Below are 25,288 nucleotides of genomic sequence, written 5' to 3'. Positions count from 1 at the left end.
TGCCCCAACTAAAACCCAACACAGTCAGATATTTTTTTTTTTTAAAGAGGTTCTTAGAAAAGAATCAACTATCACTGTAGCTCAGATGAAAGAAGAATATTTCCATGTCACCAAAAATGAAGCTAATATAATTTAAGTGTGAATCATCACACAAAAGCACATGGGTGAATGTGCACCAGGCCAATGGTGAGAGGTATAAAACTCAGATGCCTAAAGGCAGCAAAACCCAGTAGTAATAACCCATTTCCCGAGGTTTTTCAGATGTAGGTGAGCCACCCAGGTGGCTCTAGTGGTAAAGAACCCAACTGCCAATGCAGGAGACATAAGAGACGCAGGTTCGATCCCTGGGTCAGGACGATCCCCTGGAGGAGGAAATGGTAACCCACTCCGGCATTCTTGCCTGGAGAATCCCATGGACAGAGGAGCCTGGCGGGCTACAGTCCACGGGGTCACAAAGAGTGGGGCACGACTGAGCGACTTAGCATGCACGTGAGCACTTTGCTCATGAACAAACACAGAAGTAAAAGAATGTTTATGAAAGGGTGAATTCTATCAAGTCAGCAAAAAAAGATAAAATAAAATAAAAGCTGGGGCCTTCATTTCATGACAGACTCACACAGGAGTGCAGAGCAGTGATGTATGTGGCTTATCCTATTTCTTCATTATTTACCAAGTATTAACTGTAATTAGGGCTTCCCTGGTTGCTCAGCTGGTAAAGAATCCGCCTGCAATGCGGAAGACCTGGGTTCGATCCCTGGGTTGGGAAGATCCCCTGGAGAAGGCAAAGGCTACCCACTCCAGTATTCTGGCCTGGAGAATTCCATGGACTGTATAGTCCATGGGGTCACACAGAATTGGACACAATGGAGCGAACTTCACTTTCACTTTTTGCTTTAGATTGAAAAAAAAAAAAGGAAAGAACAACCATCTTAGACAGCGGTTCCCACTGGCCTCATTCATCAGAACACAGCAGGCACCACCCAGAGTGGGAGGGTTTATTTTATTTTCCCATCGGTCATGCTTTTTTCTTCTTCCCTCCTGTAGGCTTCTCCAATCTTGCTCTTTGAACAACATACTCATGCGTATTCCACGCATATATTTCATACATTATTATCACCACTATCTGCTGTCAAGGAACTAACCACCATTTTTTTTTTTTCAGTTTCTGCAAAAGGTTAGAGCATTCTCCTAAACATTTAAAATGCGTTTGATACAACCTAGGATACATGTTAATTATTCAATTATTCTCCTTACAAGGTATTACACAGTTGTGTCAACTGTTTCTCTTCCGTTCAATGAACTCAAGTAATTACGCTAGTTCTCTGAGTAGTTATTATCCAAAACAAAGCAAATTAGGGAAAAAAAAAAAAAGTCCTGTTTACGTACTGCCACGTTTGCTATTCTGGAGAAGGAAACGGCAACCTCCTCGAGCATCTTGCCTTGGGAAGTCCCAGGGACAGAGGAGCCTGGTGGGGTATAGTCTGTGGGGTCGCAGAGAGTTGGACACGACTGAGCGACTAAACCATCACCCCAGTTCGCTATCGCTGTTTAACAAGCGACCGCAAACCGAGGGTCTAAAACGAGACAAATGGATGATCCTAGGGGATGGAGATCGGGACCCAAAATGGGCTGGATCCACCTGAGCGAAAGAATGAAGGTAATGCTGGGGCCTTCCTTCCCGGGGGCTCTTGGGGAGACCAGGTTTCCGGCTCATTTAGATCTTGGTAAAGCCTGCAGTTCCGGTGGCTGTGGGCCTGTGGCCCCTCAGCGTCACCGGCTGGTCCAACAGGTGCACCCTCTGTGACCTGCTTATACAAAGTCTCCTGCATCTCAGAATCTGCAAACATCTCCATTTCTAAACCCACACATGCTTAGCCGAGGTCCGCCCACATAACCCAGGACCATCTTCCCCTCCCCATTGAGGCCGTCATGTTCATCCTGGCTACACAATCCCCTCTGCCAAGTGAGATGCCGGGTTCACAGGTCCTGGGGAGTACAGTGTGGACATTTTAGTGTGTGGGGGGGATGTTAGTCACACTCCCACACGAAAGGAATTAAGAGGGTGATTTTATCTAGCATCGGCAGAGTGGGGGCATGGGGACCAAGCAGAACGTTAGACACCTGGACAGCTGTGGGGCCACTAAACTAGCTCACTTATTTTGTCCAGATCACTGAACGTAAAGGATCCAGCTTCACTGTGCTTTTAGTAGGTGCCACCTCACTTCATGGATTTATTAATTCATATTCATTCATGGAACACTCATTGATGGAGTTGGCACAGTGTGAGGGCTGGGGACACAGTAGTGGACAGAAAAGAGCGGTCCCTGACCCTCTGTGGAGCTTACACTCTAGTGAGGGAAGATAGACAAAAACCAAGTTAAACAGAGGAGTAACAAATGTCTGCTGAACAGTGGTCAATGCTTCATGGTGGGATATAGAAAATATCCAGACCACCTGACCTGCCTCCTGAGAAATCTATACGCAGGTCAGGAAGCAACAGTTAGAACTGGACATGGAACAACAGACTGGTTCCAAATCAGGAAAGGAGTGCATCGAGGCTGCATATTGTCACCCTGCTTATTTAACTTCTATGCAGAGTACATCATACGAAATGCCAGGCTGGATGAAGCACAAGCTGGGATCAAGATTGCCGGGAGAAATATCAATAACCTCATATATGCAGATGACACCACCCTTATGGAAGAAAGAGAAGGAGAACTAAAGATGAAAAGTGAAAGAAGTGAGTGAAAAAGTTGGCTTAAAACTCAACATTCAGAAAAATAAGATAATGGCATCCAGTCTCATCACTTCATGGCAGATAGATGGGGAAACAGTGGAAACAGTGACAAACTTTACTTTTGGGGGGGCCCCAAATTCACTGCAGATGGTGACTGCTTGCTCCTTGGAAGAAAAGCTATGACCAACCTAGATAGCATTTTAAAAGGCAGAGACATTACTTTGCCTACAAAGATCTGTCTAGTCAAGGCTATGGTTTTTCCAGTGATTATGTATGGATATGAGAGGTGGACTACAAAGAAAGCTGAGAGCCGAAGAATTGATGCTTGTCAACTGTGGTGTTGAAGAAGACTCTTGTGAGTCCCTTGGACTGCAAGGAGATTGAACCAGTCCATCCTAAAGGAAATCAGTCTTGGGTGTTCATTGGAAGGACTGATGCTAAAGCTGAAACTCCAATCCTTTGGCCACCTGATGCAAAGAGCCAACTCATTGGAAAAGACTCTGATGCTGGGAAAGACTGCAGGTGGGAGGAGAAGGGGACCACAGAGGACGAGATGGATGGATGGCATCACCGACTCAATGGACGTGAGTTTGAGTAAGCTCCAGGAGTTGGTGATGGACAGGGAGGCCTGGCGTACTGCAGTCCATGGGGTCGCGGAGAGTCGGACATGACTGAGCGACTGAACCGAACTGAACTGATAGGAAATATCAGGGGTTCTGTAGATAGAGTAGCCAGGCACAGACTCAATGAAAAGGTAGAAACTATGGGCAGAATTCCTTTAAAAAAAAAAAAAAAAAAATATATATATATATATATATATTTTTTTTTTTTTTTTGATGGCCCCAGTGCAAAGCATGTGGGACTTTAGTTCCCCACCCAGGGATGGAACCTGGGCCCCCTGCAGTGGAAGCAGGGAGTCTTAACTGCTGGACCACCAGGGAAGTCCCTCCCCTCCTGTTTTATGATGGGATGACAGTCCTTTGTTCACAATCTTGCCCCCTTACGAACAAGAAGAGGTGTTCTGACCCACTGCCAGCCTGATGTCTCTGTGTTGGTGTGGACAATTTGTGACAACTCAGGCATGGATTTACCAGCTTCCCCCTTTCTAGTCTTTAAGCCTACAAAAGCTTAACAATTACATTATAGAAAAATATTTTCTTAAGAGAGATTGAATATCAGTGTATGAGTGAGACAGGAGTAATTGGTACACGGAGTGAAAATATTCTAATCTCTTAAGTCGCAGAGTAATTTCCCTTGTCAGCTCAACACTTCATTAGGTATTTCAAATCATATCATTCAAATGTAAAATTCAAACAGGGAGATCTGATAGTAAAAAAAAAAAACAACAATGCATTTATCATTTAATTCAGGTGGAACTTTTAGCTCTCACGCTCCATCCATCACCTGCTGCTGCCTGCACACAGGTGTTTTCTATCACCGGAGGCTTGCCATGTTTCCCACAGAAAGATTAAGTGTTAGTCCCTCCGTCGTGTCTGACTCTTTGGGACCCCATGGACTGCAGCCTGCCAGGCTCCTCTGCCCGTGGGGATTCTCCACTCAAGAATACTGGAGTGGGTTGCCATGCCCTTCTCGAGGGGGTCTTCCCGACCCAGAGATCGAACCCAGGTCTCCTGCATGGCAGGCAGATTCTTTACCAACTGAGCCGTCTGAGCTACTAGGGAAGCCCTGATGTGTCCTTACCAATTTAAAATAGTTCACGTATCCCCTTACCAATGCATTGCTATTTGCAAGTCAGCAGAAATAGCTCCCAGAGATAATGAATTCTCAACCAGCTTCCACATGTGTGTGGACAGAAAGGCGTCAACGCCAAATTGACGAAATGAAAGGGAACATTTGATTGAAAAGGTTAACAGACCTGGAATCCTACTGGCGATCGGTACACCCTGGGGCGTGTCACATAAAATCTTTCTGCCCCTTCTGTTAAAGAAACAACAGAAGAGGCGTAAATCACTCCTGTCCTGCCTGATTTACAGAAGGCGTGTGGAAGGACTGAATGCGGTAGTCCACACACAAAGTCTTATGTGAACTGCAGAGTATTAATGTACAACAATGTAAAGAAGAGTTATCGGTACTCAAGTTCATTCACAGAGTAAATGTGGCCCCACTGAACATCACAGGAAAACACACTGGGCTTGTCCACAGGCCTCTGGGAGCCGCCTGCTGTGTTGTGGCCTCACGAACACTGAGATCCATCCATCAGACACATGAACATCACAGGAAAACACACTGGGCTTGTCCACAGGCCTCTGGGAGCCGCCTGCTGTGTTGTGGCCTCAGGAACACTGAGATCCATCCATCAGACACAGGACTGATGGAGCACTCATTGTCTGTGAGGCCCGAGATGCAAAGCCAGATTTAAAGCAGGGCTTCCCAACCTCCGGGATCTAATGCCCGAGGACCTGAGGCTGGCTTCCTGCAACGTGGAACGCGGCCGCCTTTACCTTGATGAGGTCCTCCCTGGAGGGAAAGCTGGAGATCAGGCAGTTCCGCCTGGTCCTGGTGTTGGAGATGGAGACGTGCAGGCGGCCGTGGGCCAGCTCGTGCGCGTTGGCGGGAAGAATCGACTCCACTCCGCTCCTGGAGGAGAGAAAGGGACCGGCCTGCAGGACTGCACCCCCTTGGGCCTGCGAGCCTCCTAGCTGTACCCACCCGAGACCCACAAGAGAGCCCAGTGATAGGGACGCCAGAGGCTTAGCAGGTGCAGAATCTCACACGTCCGAAGCCAAAAAAATATATATATATAAAATGAAAGCGGTGGAGCAACACCCCGCCCGTGTGTGGAGGAGGTTACCGTTTATACGGGGTGGTGGAGTCAGGTGGGCTCCTTGGTTATAGCAGGGAAACCACCAGCTCATAAGCTCACAGGTTAGCAACCATCGTGGAGGGCAGCCATTCCCCTCCATGAAACTAGCAGGTGGAGCCCCTCTGGCCTCAAGATGAGGAGGATCACGGGGCAGAGACAAGCAAGGAGACGGGAGTGGCTGCACGTGTAGTCAAGACTGATCTGGCCAGGGAGGTACAGAGAGCAAGAGAACTGCCATCTTGAGCGGCCTGACCGTACACTGCATGGTTCCCCTTTGATTACTGGCCACCTCGTAAATATCCAAGGAGCGACAATGCTGAGTGAGCGCGCTACGGTTTATCCACAGCATCCTGGTTACACATGCTCTGCGGCGAAACATACTATATATACACGCTCTGTTGTTCAGTCCTGTCTGACTCTTTGTGACCCCATGGACTGTAGCCCTCCAGTCTCCTCTGTCCATGGGATTCCCCAGACAAGAATACCGGCGTGGGTTGCCATTCCCTTCTCCAAGGGAATCTTTCTGAATGCAGTCCGAGTCTCCTGTGTGTCCTGCATTGGCAGACGGCTTCTTTGCCACTGTGCCACCTGGGAATATATATATTCCCACCTGGAATCAAGACTGCCAGGAGAAATATCAATAACCTCAGATATGCAGATGACGCCACCCTTATGGCAGAAAGCGAATAAGAACCAAAGAGCCTCTTGATGAAAGTCAAAGAGGAGAGTGAAGAAGTTGGCTTAAAGCTCAACATTCAGAAAACTAAGATCATGGCATCTGGTCCCATCACTTCGTGGCAAATAGATGGGGAAACAGTCACAAACTTTATTTTTTTCGGCTCCAAAATCACTGCAGATGGTGATTACAGCCATGAAATTAAAAGACGCTTGCTCCTTGGAAGAAAAGCTATGACCAACCTAGACAGCATATTAAAAAGCAGAGATATTACTTTGCCAACAAAGGTCCGTCTAGTCAAAGCTATGGTTTTTCCAGTAGTCATGTATGGATGTGAGAGTTGGACCATAAAGAAGGCTGAGCACCAAAGAATTGATGTTTTTGAACTGTGGTGTTGGAGAAGACTCTTGAGAGTCCCTTGTACTGCAAGGAGATCCAACCAGTCCATCCTAAAGGGGATCAGTCCTGGATATTCATTGGAAGGACTGATGCTGAAGCTGAAACTCCAATCCTTTGGCAACCTGATGCTAAGAACTGACTCACTGGAAAAGACCCTGATGCTGGGAAAGATTGAAGGCAGGAGGAGAAGGGGACGACAGAGGATGAGATGGTTGGATGGCATCACCGACTGGATGGACATGAGTTTGAGCAAGCTCCGGGAGTTGGTGATGGACAGGGAGGCCTGGTGTGCTGCGGTCCATGGGGTCGCAAAGCATTGGACATGACTGAGCAAGCAACTGAACTGGACTGATATATATATATGTGTGTGTATATATATATATATATGTATATATATAAATACGTACCTCAATCGGGCCATGAAATCATAGCCAGGGGTTAGTGCCCCAAAAGACTGCCTTCGGATTTCTTCAGCAAAATCATAGGTAAACTTGTTACATTCCTGAAAAAGAAAATTAATAGGTGACCCTATGTTTTGTCAGAAAAAGAGTCATTCTGGTTTCAGAACTCTGTGCCCACCACACAAGGTAATTATATAAGTAAGTGATAGTTGCTCAGTCCTGTCTGACTCTTTGCGACTCCTTGGACCGTAGCCCATCAGGCTCCTCTGTCCCTGGGTTTCTCCAGGCAGGAATACTGTGCCCTCCTCCAGGGGATCTTCCCAACCCAGGGATTGAACCCGGGTCTCTGGCATTGCAGGCAAATTCTTTACCATCTGAGCCACCAAGGAAGCCTGCCAAACAAAATACCTGGACCCTACAAAGCTAACCGCAGATGTTGGGTGTTTCACAGGCTAGAATCCCTTCTGGGCCTGGTCCTCACCCACCACTCCTGGTCCCCAGGCAAGATATATGTTCTCTCAATTACAATCTTTTTTTTTTTTTAATTACTTTAGGAAAATCCTTGAAGGCTGGATGCCAATGCTAATTGAGCTCTTTTTTTCTACAGACCTCTCTAAAGCAACTCCCCTCCCACGACAATTCTGTGGCCTCAGAAACATTTCAATTGCAGCTCTGCAACAGAGCTGACAACACCAACACCAACAACAGAGAAAGGAGTTGTGATGACTGTCGTCTGCAAAGAGAAGATCACGGTCTCTGGAGGTTAGTCCAGGGCAAAGGTGTTCAATAAAAGCCCCCCGCTCCCTAAGTGGGGTCTAACGGGCAAGCCAATGCTGGATCCTCTATTGGCACACAAGAACGCAAGGTGGGTTAACATAAGGAAAATAGAGAGCCAGTGGGAATTTGCTGCATGGCTCAGGGAACTCAAACCTGGGGCTCTGTGGCAACCTAGAGGGGTGGGATGGGGTGGGAGATGGGAGGAAGGTTCAAGAGGGAGGGGACATATTATACTTATAACTGATTCATGTTGTTGTAAAGCAAAAACTAACAGAACATTGGACAGCAACTATGTGCTGTGCCTAGGCGCTCAGTCCCGTCGGACTCTTTGCGACCCCATGGATTGCAGCCCGCCAGGCTCCTTTGTCCATGGGATTTCCCAGGCCAGAGTACTGGAGTGGGTTGCTCTGCCCTCCTCTAGGGGATCTGCCCAACCCAGGGGATCAGACCCTGGTCTCTCGAATTGCAGGCGGATTCTTGACCATCTGCCACCAGGGAAGCCCGGAAAGAAACTATACTCCAATGGAAAAAAATATCCTATGACAAACCATAATAGAAAAGAATATTAAAAATTAATGTATATACATATGTATATAACTAAGTCACTTTGTTGCACAACAGTAAATTACAGTTAATAACAGTAAATAACAACTGTAAATCAGCTATACTTCACTAAAAATGAATAAGAAAAATAGAATTTGGGATGGGAGGTGGGAGTGAGGTTTAAAAGGGAGGGTACATATTTATACCTATGGCTCATCCACGCGAATGTATGGAAACCAACACAATATGGTAATTATCCTTCAATTAAAAATAAATAAAGTTTAAAAAAAAAAAAGAATGCAAGGTGGATACAATAACCACACAGGACAGATAGGAAAACTGAAGTTTGTAGGGTTAAGCATCTTTCCTACTATGTCATCAAGAATGAGTGTCATAGCCAGGATTTGAACCCAGATCCATCTTTGATTTTTTTTTTTTTAGTTCATCTATCTGGCAATCTACTCGGCATCAGGCTTTGGGCTAGGCACTGGGATTCACGAGATGCACAGAGCCCCTGTGTCAGGGTAGACACTGCCCGAAACCGCCCATCCTAACTAGGCACGATAGTGACCATTTACGTGAGTTATTTTATGACAGGAGGTTCCTGGTAAGGAATGTGCAACTAACAAGCCACCACCGACCGGAGGAGTTTGGGAAAGGTCAAAAGGAGGACATCACGTGTCCTTCCACCTCCCAGAATCCTTCTCGCTGGCATTCATCTTGGCTGAGCAAGGCGTGCACCCCCAGGAAGGACCGTGAGTCAGGGTGATTGCCCAGAGGCAACTCGGAGACGAATCCCATCACCATAAAACCCACGTGTCATAGTCCTCCTGGGTTCCCTTACCCACCTGCTCTCCACCCGGGCGCTCCTTCCCAATAAAGTCTCTTGTGTTTAAAATGTTGTGCTTTTGAACACTTAAGTGTGAACTTGAATTCATCCTTGGGCATGGAAGTGTTAATCATTATTTGATGACTATTCCAAGTGGTTAAGAGAATGCAAGTAATTAACAAATACAAAATTTTCCACCCGCTGAGGCCAGTTCTCAAAGTCAGAGAGTACATGACGACTGTCTAGAAGCAGAAAACAGATTTTAAAAACAGTGTTGTTGTTATTGTTTAGTCGCTAAGCTGTGTCCAAGTCTTTTGCGATCCCATGGACTCTAGCCCGCCAGGCTCCTCTGTCCATGGGATTCTCCAGACAAGAATACTTGAGTGGGTTGCCATTTCTTTCTCCAGGGGATCTTCTGGACCCAGAGATTGAACCTGAGTCTCCTGCATGGCGGGCAGGTTCTTTACTACTGAGCCACCATGGAAGGCTTAAAAATACAGACTGCATTAAATGAAATACTTAATGAAGGCTTATTACTTCTAGATATACTGCTTAAAATTCAGGGCTTCTTACTGTGGGAATGAAAAAGACATTAAATTCCATTATCATTCCACTTAAATTATAGGGTCATGTTTTAGTTTACACGCTTGTCTGTAAGTGGTTTACTGGTTTAGTTGGTTTAGTTGCTAAGTTGTGTCTGACTCTTGCGATCCCATGGACTGTAGCTTGCCAGGCTCCTCTGTCCATGGGATTTTCCAAGTAAGAATACTGGAGTGGGTTGCCACTTCCTTCTCCAGGGGATCTTCCCAACCCAGGAATCGAACCCGGGTCTCCTGCATTACAGGCAGATTCTTTACGGACTGAGCTATGAGGGAAGCCCATTTTAATGGTGTGTTGTATGTTAACCTTTGATGTTATCCTCACAAACCCCCACCCGCAGAAAAAATGTTTTCTAGGAACTCTGATGGCAGGAGGCTAGTTACAGGGCAGAGTGGGCAATATAAATGGCTAGATGATCCTGGTTTACTCCAGAAGCTCTTCCCTTGCTCTGCTTGTGGGGTCTGGGCCCATTTTGTCACTCTGGCCGGGCCCCAACTCAAATGGCAACATAGTGTGGCTAGAATAGTCTGTCTGTAAGTAGAAGCAAGCAAAGACTTCATCAGCTACATGTTCAAGGCCTTGAGAACAGGGCCTGTGTTCTGTGTTCTCATGATCAGTTAACGGAGAAATAATCCTTTGCTTGAAAGAAACAAAGCAGGAATCTTAAGACTAAAGAGACACTCATGAGCAAAATAAGGCATTTGATTTCCCTGTCTTATTGGCACCCCCCGAAAAATCTTCTTTTCCAAATGGAGACCACAGCTCTCGAAGGGTGACATTTGAAAAGAAGTCTTAACCTTTTTGGTTTCCCAGGCAAAGGATGACTTCTATGCAGTTAACTTAATAGAGTTAAACAATCATCTTCGCTGTTTGTTCTTAATTTATTGATGAGCCACACAGCCTAGTTACTACTTAATTACCTCTATTTTCTGCGGCGCTGTTAGGAGGACGGAAGCAACCAAGGATCCTGCAGAAGCTCCAGCAAAGGCCTTGACTTCCTTCAGCAGCTTTCTGCCGTGTTTGCAAAGTGCCGACGCTGCCCCCAAATGGTAAATGCCCAGAAACCCACACGCTGCAAACGACAAGTTGATGTGCTTCATTCTAGCTGTGAAACTGGGGAAAGAAAACCCAAGAAAGAAATGTCCGTAAGGTGGTATAGTTTGTTCCACACGGATGCTAGTCATCATTTCTTAGAAGTGATGATAGAAATACAGTTATGTATGTTTAAATATATATATAAATATATACATACACACAAATATATACATATATGGGCTTCCCAGATAGCTCAGTTGGTAAAGAATCCGCCTGCAATGTGGGAAACTCTGGTTCGATTCCTGGGCTGGGAAGATCCACTCGCTGGAGAAGGGCTAGGCTATCCACTCCAGTATTTATGGGCTTCCCTTGTGGCTCAGCTGGTAAAGAATCCGTCTGCAATACAGGAGACCTGGGTTCAATTCCTGGGTTGAGAAGATCCCCTAGAGAAGGGAAAGGCTACCCACTCCAGTATTCTGGCCTGGAGAATTCCATGGACTGTATATATAGTCCGTGGGGTCGCAAAGAGTATGCGTATGTGTCTACACACATATAATTTTCTGGTCTAAGTATATTTTCAATCAAAGTCTAACTGACCATCCAGATCTTTCAAGGAAATATTTTCTTTTCTCTCACTCACCTTGACCCAATATAATCATATTAATTAAAAAAAATTAACAACAGGTTATATTTGTCAGTACATAGATTATGCAGCCTACTTTCTAATTACGGCAGAAAGCAAATGGATTAATTTCAACTGGCAAGGCATTTGGCCTTTTTTTTTAACCTTTTGAAACATTTGGGGGCCTGGGTGATTGGTAACATTAGTAACACCACTACAGACTGTAGCAAATTCCAGATTAAAGACACATTTGCTCTTTGCAAGTGGCATCAGTAAATTTAAAATAGACATCTTGGCTCCCTACCCATTTCCCTTGTGAGCATTCCTTTGTTTTTTTGTTTTGTTTTTAAACTGATGCTCACAATTATTCCATAATGCAATACTGAATTATTCAACAATGCAATATATTTCATAGGGAAGTTTCTCAAGACAAACTGAGATTCCATCTGCTAAGGGCAATGGAAGGCCCAAAGAAATGTCCCCTGCACCATCTGATATTTGCTACAAATTTAACTGTAAAATATATTTACCCCCCGAAACCTCTGGGGGAACGATTTCACCGTGTATATAAAATATTCCCCCTTGCAATGCTCTTCACTCCGACGCTCTCTGAGTGAAGGGGAAAGGGGCGCCACCCTGGAATTGGTCTGGGCCTGGAATTTAGGAACCTAAGGCCCTGATCCATCCTAAAGGAACTCAGTCCTGAATATTCATTGGAAGGACAGATGCTGAAGCTGAAACTCCAATACTTTGGCCACCTGATGCGAAGAACTGACTCATTGGAAAAGACCCTGATGCTGGGAAAGATTGAAGGTGGGAGGAGAAGGGAACGACAGAGGATGAGATGGTTGGATGGCATCACTGACTCCATGGATATAAGTTTGAGTAAACTCCGGGAGTTGGTGATGGACAGGGAGGCCTGGCGTGCTGCAGCCCACTGGGTCGCAGAGTCGGACGCGACTGAGCGACTGAACTTAAGGCCCTGATGTCTGGAGCCAGGCCTTGTGCCTTCGGCCACTGAAGCCGAGCCCTGGTTTGGGTTTAATTTTTTAAGGATGGAACGGGGAGAAAGGTCTGGGCGTCAGCCTCCAGGGAGCCGGCCGAGCGGTCGCAGGACGAGTGCCCTGCCTCCCACCCCCGAGGTCTGCGGGCAGCGGGAATCCCACCCAGAACAGCTTGCCCCAGGAGACACGTGGGCGGGCCGGACCCTGCGGCTCGACTGCCCCGCCCCGCCCCGCCCCGCCCCCGCCCCGCCCCGCCCCGCCCCGCCCCGCCCCCGCCCCACGCTCCGCCCCGCCCCCGCCCCACGCTCCGCCCCACGCAGGTCTGAGGCACTTCCGCGCAGAGCGGCATCCCCCGGCCCTCAACCGGAACCGGAAGGCGGGGGCCGGGCCGTCATTCAACTTGGCCCCGCCGATCGGGGAGGGGCGACGCACGCCTTGGGCCCGCCCAGGAAGGTTCCGCGGACAAAAGGCAGGCGCCCGGTCTACGACGTCATCGCGCTGACGCCGGCGTCCGCTCGGCCCCGCCTGCTCCGTTGAACATTCCGGAGACAACGTGGCGGCGCGCGCTCGGCCCGCCGGACCCTGGTGTTTCCCCTCGCGCGGGTAAGGGAGAAGGCGTTCTGGGCTCTGAGCGTCTCCAGATGGCTAGGGACTCGGCCCTTACCTGCGAGTCCGCTGACCTCCGAACGACCCGCCTGTGCCTTGCACCGGAAGTGCTTGGCCTGTGGCCGGCTGTTTCCCGGAAGTAGTTTCCCTTCCCTCAGCCTCGAGGCGGGTCCGGTTGTCCGTGTTAGGGCGGGCTCTAGGGGCCACTATGGGGCGTGCCGTCCCTCGGCTTTTCTAAGCCCGCCTGTGATTTGTTGTTCCTCAGTATTATTGGAGAGGCCGAACTACAGCCTTGGGCAGCGTCCGGTTCCTCAGGCCGCCTTAGGCTGTGTGGACGCGGGTTGTGTTAACCTTTCTGAGCTTCCCAGGTGACTTCTCTGCAAAACGGGGTGACAAAATGCGAGCTGGCGCTAAATCCGTTGAAGTTGGTGCTGCAGAGGCGGCCTGGAAAGGACCAGCCTCTTGTTTTCGTCAGCGGGCACCACTGGCCCTCTATAGACTTAAGCGTGGCGGCCCGCACTCGGCTGGCATTGCCACCCAGAGTCAAAGGACCGGCGGCTCTTTCTGTCCCTGAACAATGTCTTCCCTGTCTATTCCTAACAACCAAGCCTGGAGGAATTGGCGGGCTTTGTGGTGGAAGGTGGTCCAGAACCCCTTGTTGGAGGACAGGTTTATTCCCACCGAAGCTACAGAAGAGAATCTGAAAAATGCCAAGAGTGGGTCTAAGCGGGAGAAGGAGTGGGCGGGAGCTCCCCAAATGGCCTTTCGCTTGTGCCTTTCCTTTCTCCCCCATTTGAGATGCCGGGGACCTGGACTCTGCCCCAGGACACTTTCTGTAAGCAAGAACCCCAGATGTGATGACTAAGGAGGCGATTTTGTTTTTCATTCGTGTACACAGCCGATTCCAAAGACACCCTAACTTCTATGCATAGCACAACTGCATTATGCCATTAGGATTTAGGGAAGGGAAGGGGGAGTGTGCAATGGCACCCCACTCCAGTACTCTTTTGCCTGAAAAATCCCATGGACAGAGGAGCCTGATAGGCTTCAGTCCGTGGGATCGCTAAGAGTCGGACACGACTGAGCGACTTCACTTCCACTTTTCACTTTCATGCATTGGAGAAGGAAATGGCAACCCACTCCAGTGTTCTTGCCTGGAGAATCCCAGGGACGGGGGAGCCTGGTGGGCTGCCGTCTAATGGGGTCGCACAATCAGACACGACTGACGCGACTTAGCAGCAGCAGCAGGGGGAGTGTGTATCAGGAAATGTAGAAGGACGCACTGTTCAATCTTTCATCCTTCAGCTACCTTCCAACTCTCTGGTAGGGTGTGGTCTTCCCAAGAGAGCATCCTCCAGGGAACTTACTGGAAAGGAGGAAGCGCAGGCCTCAGATCTCCTGAAGCAGAATCTGCGTTTTAGCCGAATCCCCAGAAGTTGCTCTGCATGCTAAAGTTGGCAAAGCTCTGGCCTAATGGGTGGGGTGGTCTGGCTTAAAGTGATGTGATGGCATCACAAATGTAAGAAGAGAGAAGGTCCTCAGAGCCAAAAGTCTGTGGTGGCGGGGCCACCTGCTTCCTGCATTTGGGCACTGCCAGCAGGTTGAGAAGAGCTACAGAGGCCGAGATGGTTGGATGGCATCATCGACCCAATGGGCATGAGTTTGAGCAAACTCCCGGAGATAGGGAAGGACAGGGAAGCCTGGCGTGCTGCGGTCCGCGGCGTCGCAGAGTTGGACACGACTGAGCAGCAACAACAACAACAAGAAGCAGGTTGGCTCAGCAGACAGATGAGGAGCGTGTCCCCGGGGCAGCAAGGACGAACACCACCACTTGGAGATCCTTCGTTAAAAGGGAAAAGGAGATCTGCGGTTATTACCACACCTGCCGGTGAGTGCCCTCCCACCACATTTAAGGGTCACGGAAAAGTGTTCACAAGCTCCATGATATAACTCTTAACAATTTAAACTCTTTAAAAAATGAAGAAACATCCCTCTTCTCTCCTTTTTAGCCCTTGTCATACCTACATGCAGCTAATTAAAAGGTTCATTTTCATGCAACTTATTAAAAGATTGAGTTACCTTTCCTTTCTTTAAGATAAGGAACAATATCAGATTTATGCATGTTTATTTATGTAATCTCAGCTCCGTGCATAGTGCTTGTCACATAGTGCATGATTAATAAATATTTGTTGGCGATTGTTGGATTTAAGTAAATTACTCTTGTGATGTGAGTAAATAGTATTTTAATTGCCCTTTAAGATCTTTTTTTTTTTTCCAGTAAATCTTTTGCCTGTTTTAGCCTCTCTGTTTTCCCCGGTAATTTAGTTTTGAACTGGCTTATTTGCTAGTCATTTATCAAACATTTATTAAGGAGCCATTGTTTAACAAGCATAGTGCAGGTACAGGGCACACCCAGTTAACAGGAATTTGTTCTTCCTCACCTAGAGCCTAGTGGGCAGGGAGGCAGACAGTTGATGTGTAATTGTACAGGCATAATCTTGTGCTAGGACACAGGCACACCAAGATGCTGTGTGTGTCCACACTGAGCAGGGGCGTAGCGAACCCTTAGCTCTGGGAGGCACCCATGAGAGCAGCTGGCACAGAAGCGAAGTGCCCAAGGCTTTCCCTGTCCTCAGCTTGACTGACAGTCACTCAGTCGTGTCCGACCCTTTGCAACCCCGTGGACTATACAGTCCATGGAATTCTCCAGGCCAGAATACTGGAGTGGGTAGCCTTTCCCTTCTCCAGGGGATCTTCCCAGCCCAGGAATCAACCCGCGGTCTCCTGCATTGCAGGCGGATTCTTTACCAGCTGAGCCACCAGGGAAGCCCAAGAATACTGGAGTGGGTAGCCTCTCCCTTCTCCAGGGGATCTTCCCGACCCAGGAAATGAACTGGGGTCTCCTGCATTGCAGGCAGATTCTTTACCAACTAAGCTGTCAGGGAAGCCTGTCCTCAGCTTCCTCCTGCAAAATTTGATCATGTGTTTTCATCAAGAAGGAGAAAGATGCAGGCAAGGGATGCTTGCCACCCCTCTGCCTCAAGGACAGGGCCTTGTTTCAGAGTCTGTCCTATTCCGGTCTGCTGTCCACATGGTGGGATTTGTGTTCCAGACTTGGCATCCCAGCACAGGTGAACAGGCCTGTGGGGTGTGCCACCGTTCCATATGACGCCCTTATGGTCCCTCCGTGGGGCAGCTCCTCACTCCTGTCACCTCCTCCCAGAACTCAGCCTGCTGAGCCTGATGCAGTTGAAAGAAGAAATGTACAGGCTGCAATTTCAGAGGGTTGTGGCCAGCGCGCTGGCCCGCACAGCAGCACCCTTGCCACAGGGGCATCAAGGTGGTACCGCAGGTCGCCATGGCCTGGTGAAAGCATCCCTTGTGTCGAGACCACCATAGAGTTCTGAGAAGGGCACTTCTGCAGTCCTGGAGTAGAACATGCCCTGGGCACCCACAGAGAAGGAGGCTGCGTTCATTTCAGGAGGAAGGGCAGGCAGCTGTGGGTGAATGACCCCACAGGGAGGGAGCTGGGGGAATAAAGGCTGTTTAGAGGGAGTGAGCGCAGAGCCGGGGCTTCCCTGGGGGCTCATTGGTAAAGAATTCACCTGCAATGTGGGAGACCTGAGTTCGATCCCTGGGTTGGGGAAGATCCCCTGGAGAAGGGAAAGGCTACCCACTCCAGTATTCCTGCCTGGAGAATTTCATGGACAGAGGAGCCTGGCGGGCTACAGTCCACAGGGTTGCAGAGAGTCACACTCGACTGAGCGACTCAGCACAGCACAGCATAGCACCATGCTGAGAGAGACAGAGAGACAGAGAAGCTGGCCTAGGAGGTGTGATGGCATTTGTTGGGCCTGGGGAGGCAACTGTGATCCTCCCTGGCTCCCTCCCATGCCACACCCACCCTTTTCTCTTTGTTTTCTTAAATGAGTTGAAACTGAATTTCTGAATCTTGCAAGCAGAACAGTTCTTCAGGACATGAGTGCCTTCTCCCTTGCTCTTGTTTTCTGTTAGAAATATGCTAGAAGAACTGACCACTTGAAGTAAAACTCAGTGACTCTATTCTAAATGGAAGTATTTATTTTCAAACTGTATATGAATTGCATATGTAATAAATTTTTGATATATACATACATATATATATATGTAAATAGGCTTCCCAGGTGGTGCTAGTAGTAAAGAATGGTAAAGAATCTCCTGCCAATGCAGGAGACTTAAGAGAAGCAGGTTTGATTCCTGGGTCAGGAAGATCCCCTGAAGGAGGGCATGGCCGCCCACTCCATTATTCTTGTCTGGAGAATCTCCTTAAACAGAAGAGCCTTATGGGCTAAGGTCCATAGGGTCACAGAGTGGGATGTGGCTGAACCGATGTAGCACACAGGCATGCATGCATATATGCAAATGTATGTATTTAATGTGTGTGTGTGTAGATATATGTGTGTATATATACACGTAAAACAGAAGACGGTGGTAACATCTGAAAACAGTTTAAAACTAGGGGTCGTTAAGAAGTGTCAATTACTTGTTTGATACATCTGAGAATATACGGTATGGATCCTAACATAGCCTGCTGCTGCTGCTGCTGCTAAATCGCTGTAGTCGTGTCCAACTCTGTGCGACCCCATAGACGGCAGCCCACCAGGCTGCACCGTCCATGAGATTCTCCAGGCAAGAACACTGGAGTGGGTTGCCTTTTTCTTCTCCAATGCATGAAAGTGAAAAGTGAAAGTGAAGTCGCTCAGTCGTGTCCGACTCTTCGCAACCCCTTGGACTGCAGCCTGCCAGGCTCCTCCGTCCATGGGATTTTCCAGGCAAGAGTACTGGAGTGGGTTGCCATTGCCTTCTCCTAACATAGCCTAGAAAGTAAATATCAAGCTTTTTTCCATTAGAGAAGCATTTTTTAAATGTAACCTTTATGTATAAACTTTGTTTTAATTTCACAGGTGAAGGGTTCCAAATATACACTGAACTGAGAAATCAAAATGGAAAGGTTTTTATTCCAAGTGTTTCTATTATTGTTTATACTGCTTGCAGTTGATATTCTGTATAAATGTGAGATGTAGCAGATAAGCTTTCAAAATTTCAAAATGTCTCCAGAATTGCGCTGTTTGGCCATTATGAATATCGGAACCTTGTTATCCCTTTAGTCCTTTCCTTGGTCAGAATTTGTATATGGTCTTGACATTTAGTTATTTATAATTTTACTAAAAAGTGGTAAAGTAACCCAAATGCTTTGTGACCCCATGCACTGTAGCCCACCAGGCTTCTCTGTCCATGGGATTTCCCAGGCAAGAATACTGGAGTGGGTTGCTATTTCCTGCTCCAGGAGATTTTCCCAACCCAGGAATCGAACCCACGTCTCCTGCATTGCAAGTGATTTCTTTACCGTCTGAGCCATCAGGGAAGCCCCCCCAAATAGTAAAATGATTTAATAAATGTGATGCATGAATATATTTATAACGTGCAGGAAATGTGCTTGCATCTGGAAAAGAAAAAAAAAAAGGCAAGAGTAGCAATTGTGACTTCACTTTCACTTTTCACTTTCCTGCATTGGAGAAGGAAATGGCAACCCACTCCAGTGTTCTTGCCTGGAGAATCCCAGGGACTGGGGGGCCTGGTAGGCTGCCGTCTATGGGGTCGCACAGAGTCAGACACTACTGAAGCGACTTAGCAGCAGCAGCAGCAATTAATGAAAGCTACCCTTCCTGCATTTACCAGTTACGGCGGTAGCTCTTTCTGATGACTGCTTTTCCTGGAAGCTGTGTGGTAAAGTTGGTTATTGTAATGAGAACAAAATTTGCATTAGAAACAAACGATGTTATAAAAGTGGGTCATGTCACTGGTCAAGGTCCTACCTCCAGCTATACCATATATCTAATCAGTTGTCTTTATGCCTTTCATCACTCTTTAAATAAACTTTATTTAGTGTCTAATACAAGACAAAGACTGGAGTAGGCATTAGAAAATTTAAAAAAAAAATCTTGATGGATACATTGCCCATTTTTTAGCTCACAGTCTTTTCTTGCTGGGATGTACTTTCACATTTGTCTGTTCTATTAAGTTCTGCTTATGCTTCAAGGCCTAAACAAACCCTTCTGTCTCAGAGTGCCCTTTTGGATTAAATTCAAACAACTTCTTTCAATGTTAATCCCACTCTTCTTTTTGCTACCAGGCATGGGCCATTGTGACAGCATTTATCACCTCTTATTTTGGTGAGAGATGTGTTTTGCCTCCACGTTCTGTGTTCAGAGTTGATTTGGAGCAGGGACTGTCTCGCCCGGACTGGTTGCTGCCAGTATCTAGAAGATAGTTAACACATAATAACTGTTTAGAAGAGTTAGGAATCTTTATGTTGTGTGTTTCATACAATCTTGAGTTGGTATATCTGACTGAGGCAAAGAGAGAATTCTGCTTCAAGTATCTTCACATTTCAACTCTGCTTCGTGTTCCTTCAAACTCCAACACAGTTTAAATAGAAAAACGGTACCCATGAACCTATTTGCAGGGTAGAGATAGAGACACAGTCGTAAAGAAAGGATATGTGGACCCGGTAGAGGAGGAGAGGGTGGGATAACCTGAGAGCAACACTGGCGTATATACACTGACACGTGTAACACAGACAGCCAGTGGGGAACTGCCAGGTAGCACAGGGAGCTCAGCTCGCTGCTCCAGGATGACCTAGAGGGGTGGGAAGCCAGGAGGAGAGGGAGGCTTAAGAGGGAGGGGACATATGAATGCATATGGCTGATTCCCTTGTAGCTCAGCTGGTAAAGAATCCACCTGCAATGCGGGAGACCTGGGTTCAATCCCTGGGTTGGGAAAATCCCCTGCAGAAGGGAAAAGGCTACCCACTCCAGTATTCTGGCCTGGAGAATCCCATGGGTTGTATAGTCCATGGGGTCGCAAAGAGTCGGATACGACTGAGTGACTTTCACTTCTGGAGAAGGGAATGGCAACCCACTGCAGTACTCTTGCCTGGAAAATCCCATGGACGGAGGAGCCCGGTGGCCTACAGTCCACGGGGTTGCAAAGTGTTAGACGCAACTGAGCGACTTCACTCACTCACAGCTGATTCACGTTGTACAGCGGTAACTCAGGACACCGTAAAGCAATCACCCTCCAATGAAAAAACAAGTATCAGAAGGTTTAGCCATCGGACTCAGCGTAGAGGTGGTGGGATCAGACGTCCAGTCGTCACCGCAAGGCCAGCGTTGTGCCGTTTCCAGTGTTTTTTTTCTCGTCTCGGTTTCCACCTGCAATCAGGACACCCCCCAGGAGGCTGCCAGCAGCCTCTCAGCACGTCGGGGGGGGGGGGGGAGTTGTTTGACTGCCTACCTCTCAGGTTTAGGACGGGACTCCTGCTGGTTCTGTTTCCTTCACATGCGTGCCCCTGAAGAGTCAGTGTGAGCAGCCAGTCATGACACAATGACATGAGCCTGTGATGGGGTGAGCGAGCACCCCAGAGGATGGATGTGCAGTAAGGGAAAGCATCGCCAAGTCCAGATGGACTTAGCTGGTCAGGCCTTCCCGGGGAAGAGGTCTGGCAGTCTCAGGCGCGATCGCCTCTGCAGTACCTGAGAGTATTTGTTGAGTTACAGGAGCCAACAGGCAGGTGTCGTCTCTATATGACAGCTTCCCCGGTGGTGCCATGGTAAGGAGTCTGCCTGCCAGTGCAGGAGACACAAGAGACTTGGGTTCGATCCGTGGGTCGGAAAGATCCCCTGAAGGAGGAAACGGCGCCCCACTTCAGTATTCTTGTCTGGGAAATCCCATGGACAGGGGAGCCTGGTGGGCTACAGTCCGTGGGGTTCCAAAAGTGTCGGACACAGCTTGGTGACTGACCATGGACAGGGGAGCCTGGAAGGGGGTGGGGGTACAATCCATGGGGTCGAAAAGAGTTTGATACGCCTAAAGCGACTGAGTACGCGTGCACACACGAGGTTCAGTGGTCAAGAACCCTCCTGCTGATGCAGGAGACATAGGAGACACAGGTTCGATCCCTGGGTAGGGAAGATCCCCTGGAGGAGGAAATGGCAGCCCACTCCAGTATAAGAGGCTCGTCTCACAGCAAACTGGTAGGCACAGAAGTTCTTGAAACTTAGACTCGGAGGTGTCCATTCTTCTCAGTCTGTTCAAAGGACTGTTCACACCCGGAGCCTTGGTGCAGCGTCTCCACGTGAGGCTTGATGTGATGTCACAGGGACCGCTGGTCTGAATGGGCTACCTGTGGAGGAAGGGGGCTCAGGATGTGACTTAGGGCAAGTACCTCCCTGAGCACAGGGAGGAAGCCCCTCCCGCTTACGGGCACAGTTGAGAGGGAGAGGACAGGGTGCTGAGGTACCAGAGCCCGCTGCTCATCCCCATTCTGCTTGCAGGTTGTGGGGGGGGCTTGTGGACAATACAGACCGCGTCCGTTTCCCCGGACCCGGCCTTGGGAACTAGGACACCCTCCTGCAGTGTAGGGTGCACGCCCCTCCAGCTTCATTCTTCTGCTTTTGGTTAGTCTGTGATGGAGCCTGAACGTCAAAACTATCATCAGGGAGAAACAGACAGCTCTCAGGTGAGTCTAAAGCGTGGCCAAGACTGACGACCGCTGTTCCTGGCAGGTGAATCTAAGGTGTAGCCAAGGATGAGGACGAATGTCCTTTGAGAAGTTCTTTACGTGGCCACCAGGGTTGTTGCTCAGTCCCGTCCGACTCTTTTGAGCCCCCCCCGCCCCCCGCACCATGGACTGTAGCCCACTAGGATCCTCTGTCCATGGGATTCTCCAGGCAAGAATACTGGAGTGGGTTGCCATTCGCTTCCTGACCCAGGGATCGAACCCGAGTCTCCTGTATTAGATTGACAGTCGAACTCTTTGCTGCTGAGCCACCAGGGAAGCCAGGCCACAAGGTTACCAGAACCGTAATGCAGGTTTGAAAGAGGGAGGTGCCTAATAGCAAGCCAGTGCTAAATAAGCCTCAGCTTCATCATCACGCTTCCCTGGTGGCCCAGTTGGTAAAGAATCTGCCTGCGATGGTGGAGACCTGGGTTTGATCCCTGGGTTGGGAAGGTCCCCTGGAGAAGGGAAAGGCTACCCACTCCAGTACTCTGGTCTGCAGGATCCCATGGACTACAGTCCATGAGGTCTCGAAGAATCAGGCATGACTGAGCGACTTTCACTTTCACTGTCACTTTTCATCATCGGGAGATCTAGAAGATTCTACACACCTTCCTGACCAGCCCTCAAAACGCTGGGAGAGTACGGACCAGCCAGAAGAGAGTGGGGCTTACCAGCAGTCCCCAACCTTTTGGCACCAGGGACAGGTTTCGTGGAAGTCAATTTTTCCACAGACTGGGGGTGCGAAGGGATGGTTTCTGGTTGATTCAAGCACATTACATTTAACGTGCACTTCATTTCTTTTATTGTGACATCAGCTCCACCTCAGATGATCAGGCATTAGGCACCCGAGGTTGGGGACCCTTGACTTAGATTGCTGTGTTTAGTCACTCCGTCGTGTCCGACTCTTTGCAACTCCATGGACTGCAACCCGCCAGGCTCCTCTGTCCATGGGGATTCTCCAGGCAAGAATACGGCAGTGGGTTGCTATTCCCTCCTCCAGGGGATCTTTCCTACCCAAGGATCGAACCCAGGTCTCCTGCATTACAAGCGGCTTCTTTACTGTCTGAGCCACCAGAGAAGCCCCAGAATACTGGGGTGGGTAGCCCATCCCTTCTCCAGGGGATAGAACCGGGGTCTCCTGCATTGCAGGTGGATTCTTTACCAGCTGAGCTGCTAGGAAAGCGCTTTACTCTGTAGAGTACTGATGAATTAAGTTCTGTCCTGCATCAAAGTCAAATGGCTGTGGAGTATGTTACTTGTTTAGACTGATTCTATGTTTCCTCTGGTCTAATGGTCCCTGAGTTTCTAAACAGCCGTGACTTTGTTGAGTCCACTGTTTGAACCATGTTTTTAGTGAAGAAAACTAAATTTTTAAAATAAGAATAAGATAATTTCTTTATTAAGGAGTATAGTTCTCTATTAATGAGCTCTCATAATTAGAGCTATTGCTAATGTAACAGAGGAGCCTGGCGGGCTACAGTTCAGGGGGTTACAAAGAGTCAGACACAACTGAGCGACTAAATAACACCAGCAAACTTGTAGGTCAGAAAAGTAGGGTTTTGAACTACGTTTGTGGATGGATAAACACACACTCAAGTTCAGTCGCTCAATTGTGTCTGACTCTGCGATCCCATGGACTGCAGCACGCCAGGCCTCCCTGTCCATCACCGATTCCCAGAGCTTTCTCAGACTCATGTCCGTTGAGTCGGTGATGCCATCCAACCATCTTATCCTCTGTCATCCCCTTCTCCCGCCTTCAAACTTTCCCAGCATCAGGATCTTTTAGATTCAATTGCTGGGTCGGGAAGATCCCCTGGAAAAGGAAATGGCAACCACTCCAGTATTCTTGGCTGGAGAATCCCATAGATAGACGGAGAAGCCTAGTGGGCTACAGTTCATGGGGTCTCAAAGAGTTGACACAACTGACTGACTAACACTTCCAACCTAATAGCTGCCAGTAACTTGATTGATTATACAGTCAGTGACCTAACATTAGGTGTATGTAAGACTCCTTTTTGCATATGTTGCTTCCAGACATCTTATCAATAATCTAGACTCATGAACGTCATATCAACATGTGGTAGTGTCCACTTGTGAATGATGTGAAGAGGAGACAGATTATATTAGATATGGAGATTTAATTATTTCCTAGGCTTTTTCACCACCTAAATGAGGTCTTCCCACCAGCTTTTACAACCATGCTGTCTGAATTTGTGTCTTAATAAACTTATAAATTATGACTTGCCATGGATGTCAGTGCTAGAAGTACTAAATACACGAAGATCAGGGCTGTCTATTTAGTAATATGATAAAGTTCTTTAACACACCCATCAGAGCTCATACTTTCAAGTAAGTGTTTTATTCAACACAGTCCTGTTAAGAGCTGATTAACTGTCTCCTTCATCTATGAATGTATTTATTCAGCAGTGTTGCCTGTGAGTGCTCCATGCTGGACATTTTCACAGGCTCATGGGTGTAATAATGAATGAGGCAGGTAGGCTAGAGTCTCATGAGGAAGAAGGATGTCACTCAGCCATTGCAAGGCAGGGGTGTGAGCCTTAAGGTGGCGCTGATGATGTGAAATCCTACCCAACCTAGTCCCTGGCATTAGGTCACTTGTTAAAACAACATGACTCCTCAGAGAAGGAAATGGCAACCCACTCCAGTATTCTTGCCTGGAAAAGGCCATGGACAGAGGAGCCTGGTGGGCTACAGTCCATGGGGTTACATGCATGAGGGTGGAGGGAGATGAGTTGGTAGCAATAAACTAGTAGAACTGGAAAAAAAAAAAAGACTCCTAAGTGGAATCCTGGCCAGTGGAATTCCAGAGTATGAGTAAAGAGTTTAAAAGTTCATTCATTATCAGTATATCAGTATGCATTATCATTTGCAACAGCATGGGTAGACCTAGAGATTGTTGTACTGAGTGAAGTCAGTCAGACAGAGAAAGAGATAGCATATGATATTGCTTATACTTGGAATCTAAAAAGAAATGATACAGATGAACTTATTTACAGAACAGAAACAGACTCACACACTTAGAGAATGAACGTATGGTTGCGTGTGTGCAGCACGGGCTTGGGGGGAAGGATGGGGGAAGGGACAGTTAGGGAGTTTGGGATGGACATGGACACACTGCTGTATGTAACATGGAGAACCAACAAGGACCTGCTGGACAGCACAGGGAACTCTGCTTAATATTATGTAACCTAAATGGGAAAATAATTTGAAACACTGTAGATACATGTATATGCAAAACTGAATTAGTTTGTTGTACACCTGAAACTAACACAGCATTGTTAATCAGCTATGTGGTCCTTTCATGATGTGTCTAAGTCAAATTATTATGTTCTCCATCTTAAACTTACACCATACTGTTTACTAATCATATCTCAATAAAACTGGGAATAAAAGTACATTATCAGAACTGGATCATAGTCACTGTAAAAGCAGGGTGCTCTTGGAATTGTCTTCAAAAGTTTAGGGTATTTTATTGACTGTTGCTTAGAGAGACAAATGATAAATATTTAATATAAATCAGATTCTTTTCATATGAGTACTGCTAGTTCAGAACAGTATTAGAGTCATACTTAAACCTTTTGTTTTATGATTTTGTGTATTGGTTTTGACTGT

General features: G+C 47.7%; 1 protein-coding gene and 1 long non-coding RNA gene across 7 annotated transcripts in view; one reads left to right on the top strand and one right to left on the bottom strand.

Annotated features, from left to right (window-relative positions):
* The window catches only part of LOC145536927 (patatin-like phospholipase domain-containing protein 4), a 41,668-nt gene extending 28,480 nt beyond the window's left edge, over positions 1–13,188 (bottom strand). Inside the window, exons 1-5 of one of the 2 annotated variants that reach the window (XM_081567232.1) lie at positions 13,112–13,188; positions 11,039–11,217; positions 10,707–10,899; positions 7,044–7,138; positions 5,200–5,335 (exon numbers count right to left, since the gene is read on the bottom strand). In XM_081567232.1, the coding sequence (XP_081423358.1) occupies positions 5,200–5,335; positions 7,044–7,138; positions 10,707–10,886 (411 nt within the window). In that variant the 5' untranslated portion in view covers positions 10,887–10,899; positions 11,039–11,217; positions 13,112–13,188. The remainder of the gene's footprint in view (positions 1–5,199; positions 5,336–7,043; positions 7,139–10,706; positions 10,900–11,038; positions 11,218–13,111) is intronic. The other variant, XM_081567233.1, reaches the window with a different exon arrangement.
* The window catches only part of LOC145536928 (uncharacterized), a 453,923-nt gene continuing 441,614 nt past the window's right edge, over positions 12,980–25,288 (top strand). For all 5 annotated transcript variants that reach the window (XR_014076087.1, XR_014076086.1, XR_014076085.1 and 2 more), the window contains exon 1: positions 12,980–14,941. This is a non-coding gene — a long non-coding RNA (uncharacterized LOC145536928). The remainder of the gene's footprint in view (positions 14,942–25,288) is intronic.

Source organism: Giraffa tippelskirchi, chromosome X (assembly GCF_054371585.1).
Source record: "Giraffa tippelskirchi isolate mGirTip1 chromosome X, T2T-mGirTip1v1.2.pri, whole genome shotgun sequence".
In the NCBI taxonomy this organism is placed as follows: domain Eukaryota; kingdom Metazoa; phylum Chordata; class Mammalia; order Artiodactyla; family Giraffidae; genus Giraffa; species Giraffa tippelskirchi.
The sequence above is the reverse complement of the archived record's forward strand: the minus strand, read 5'-3'. Positions and strand labels throughout refer to the sequence as shown.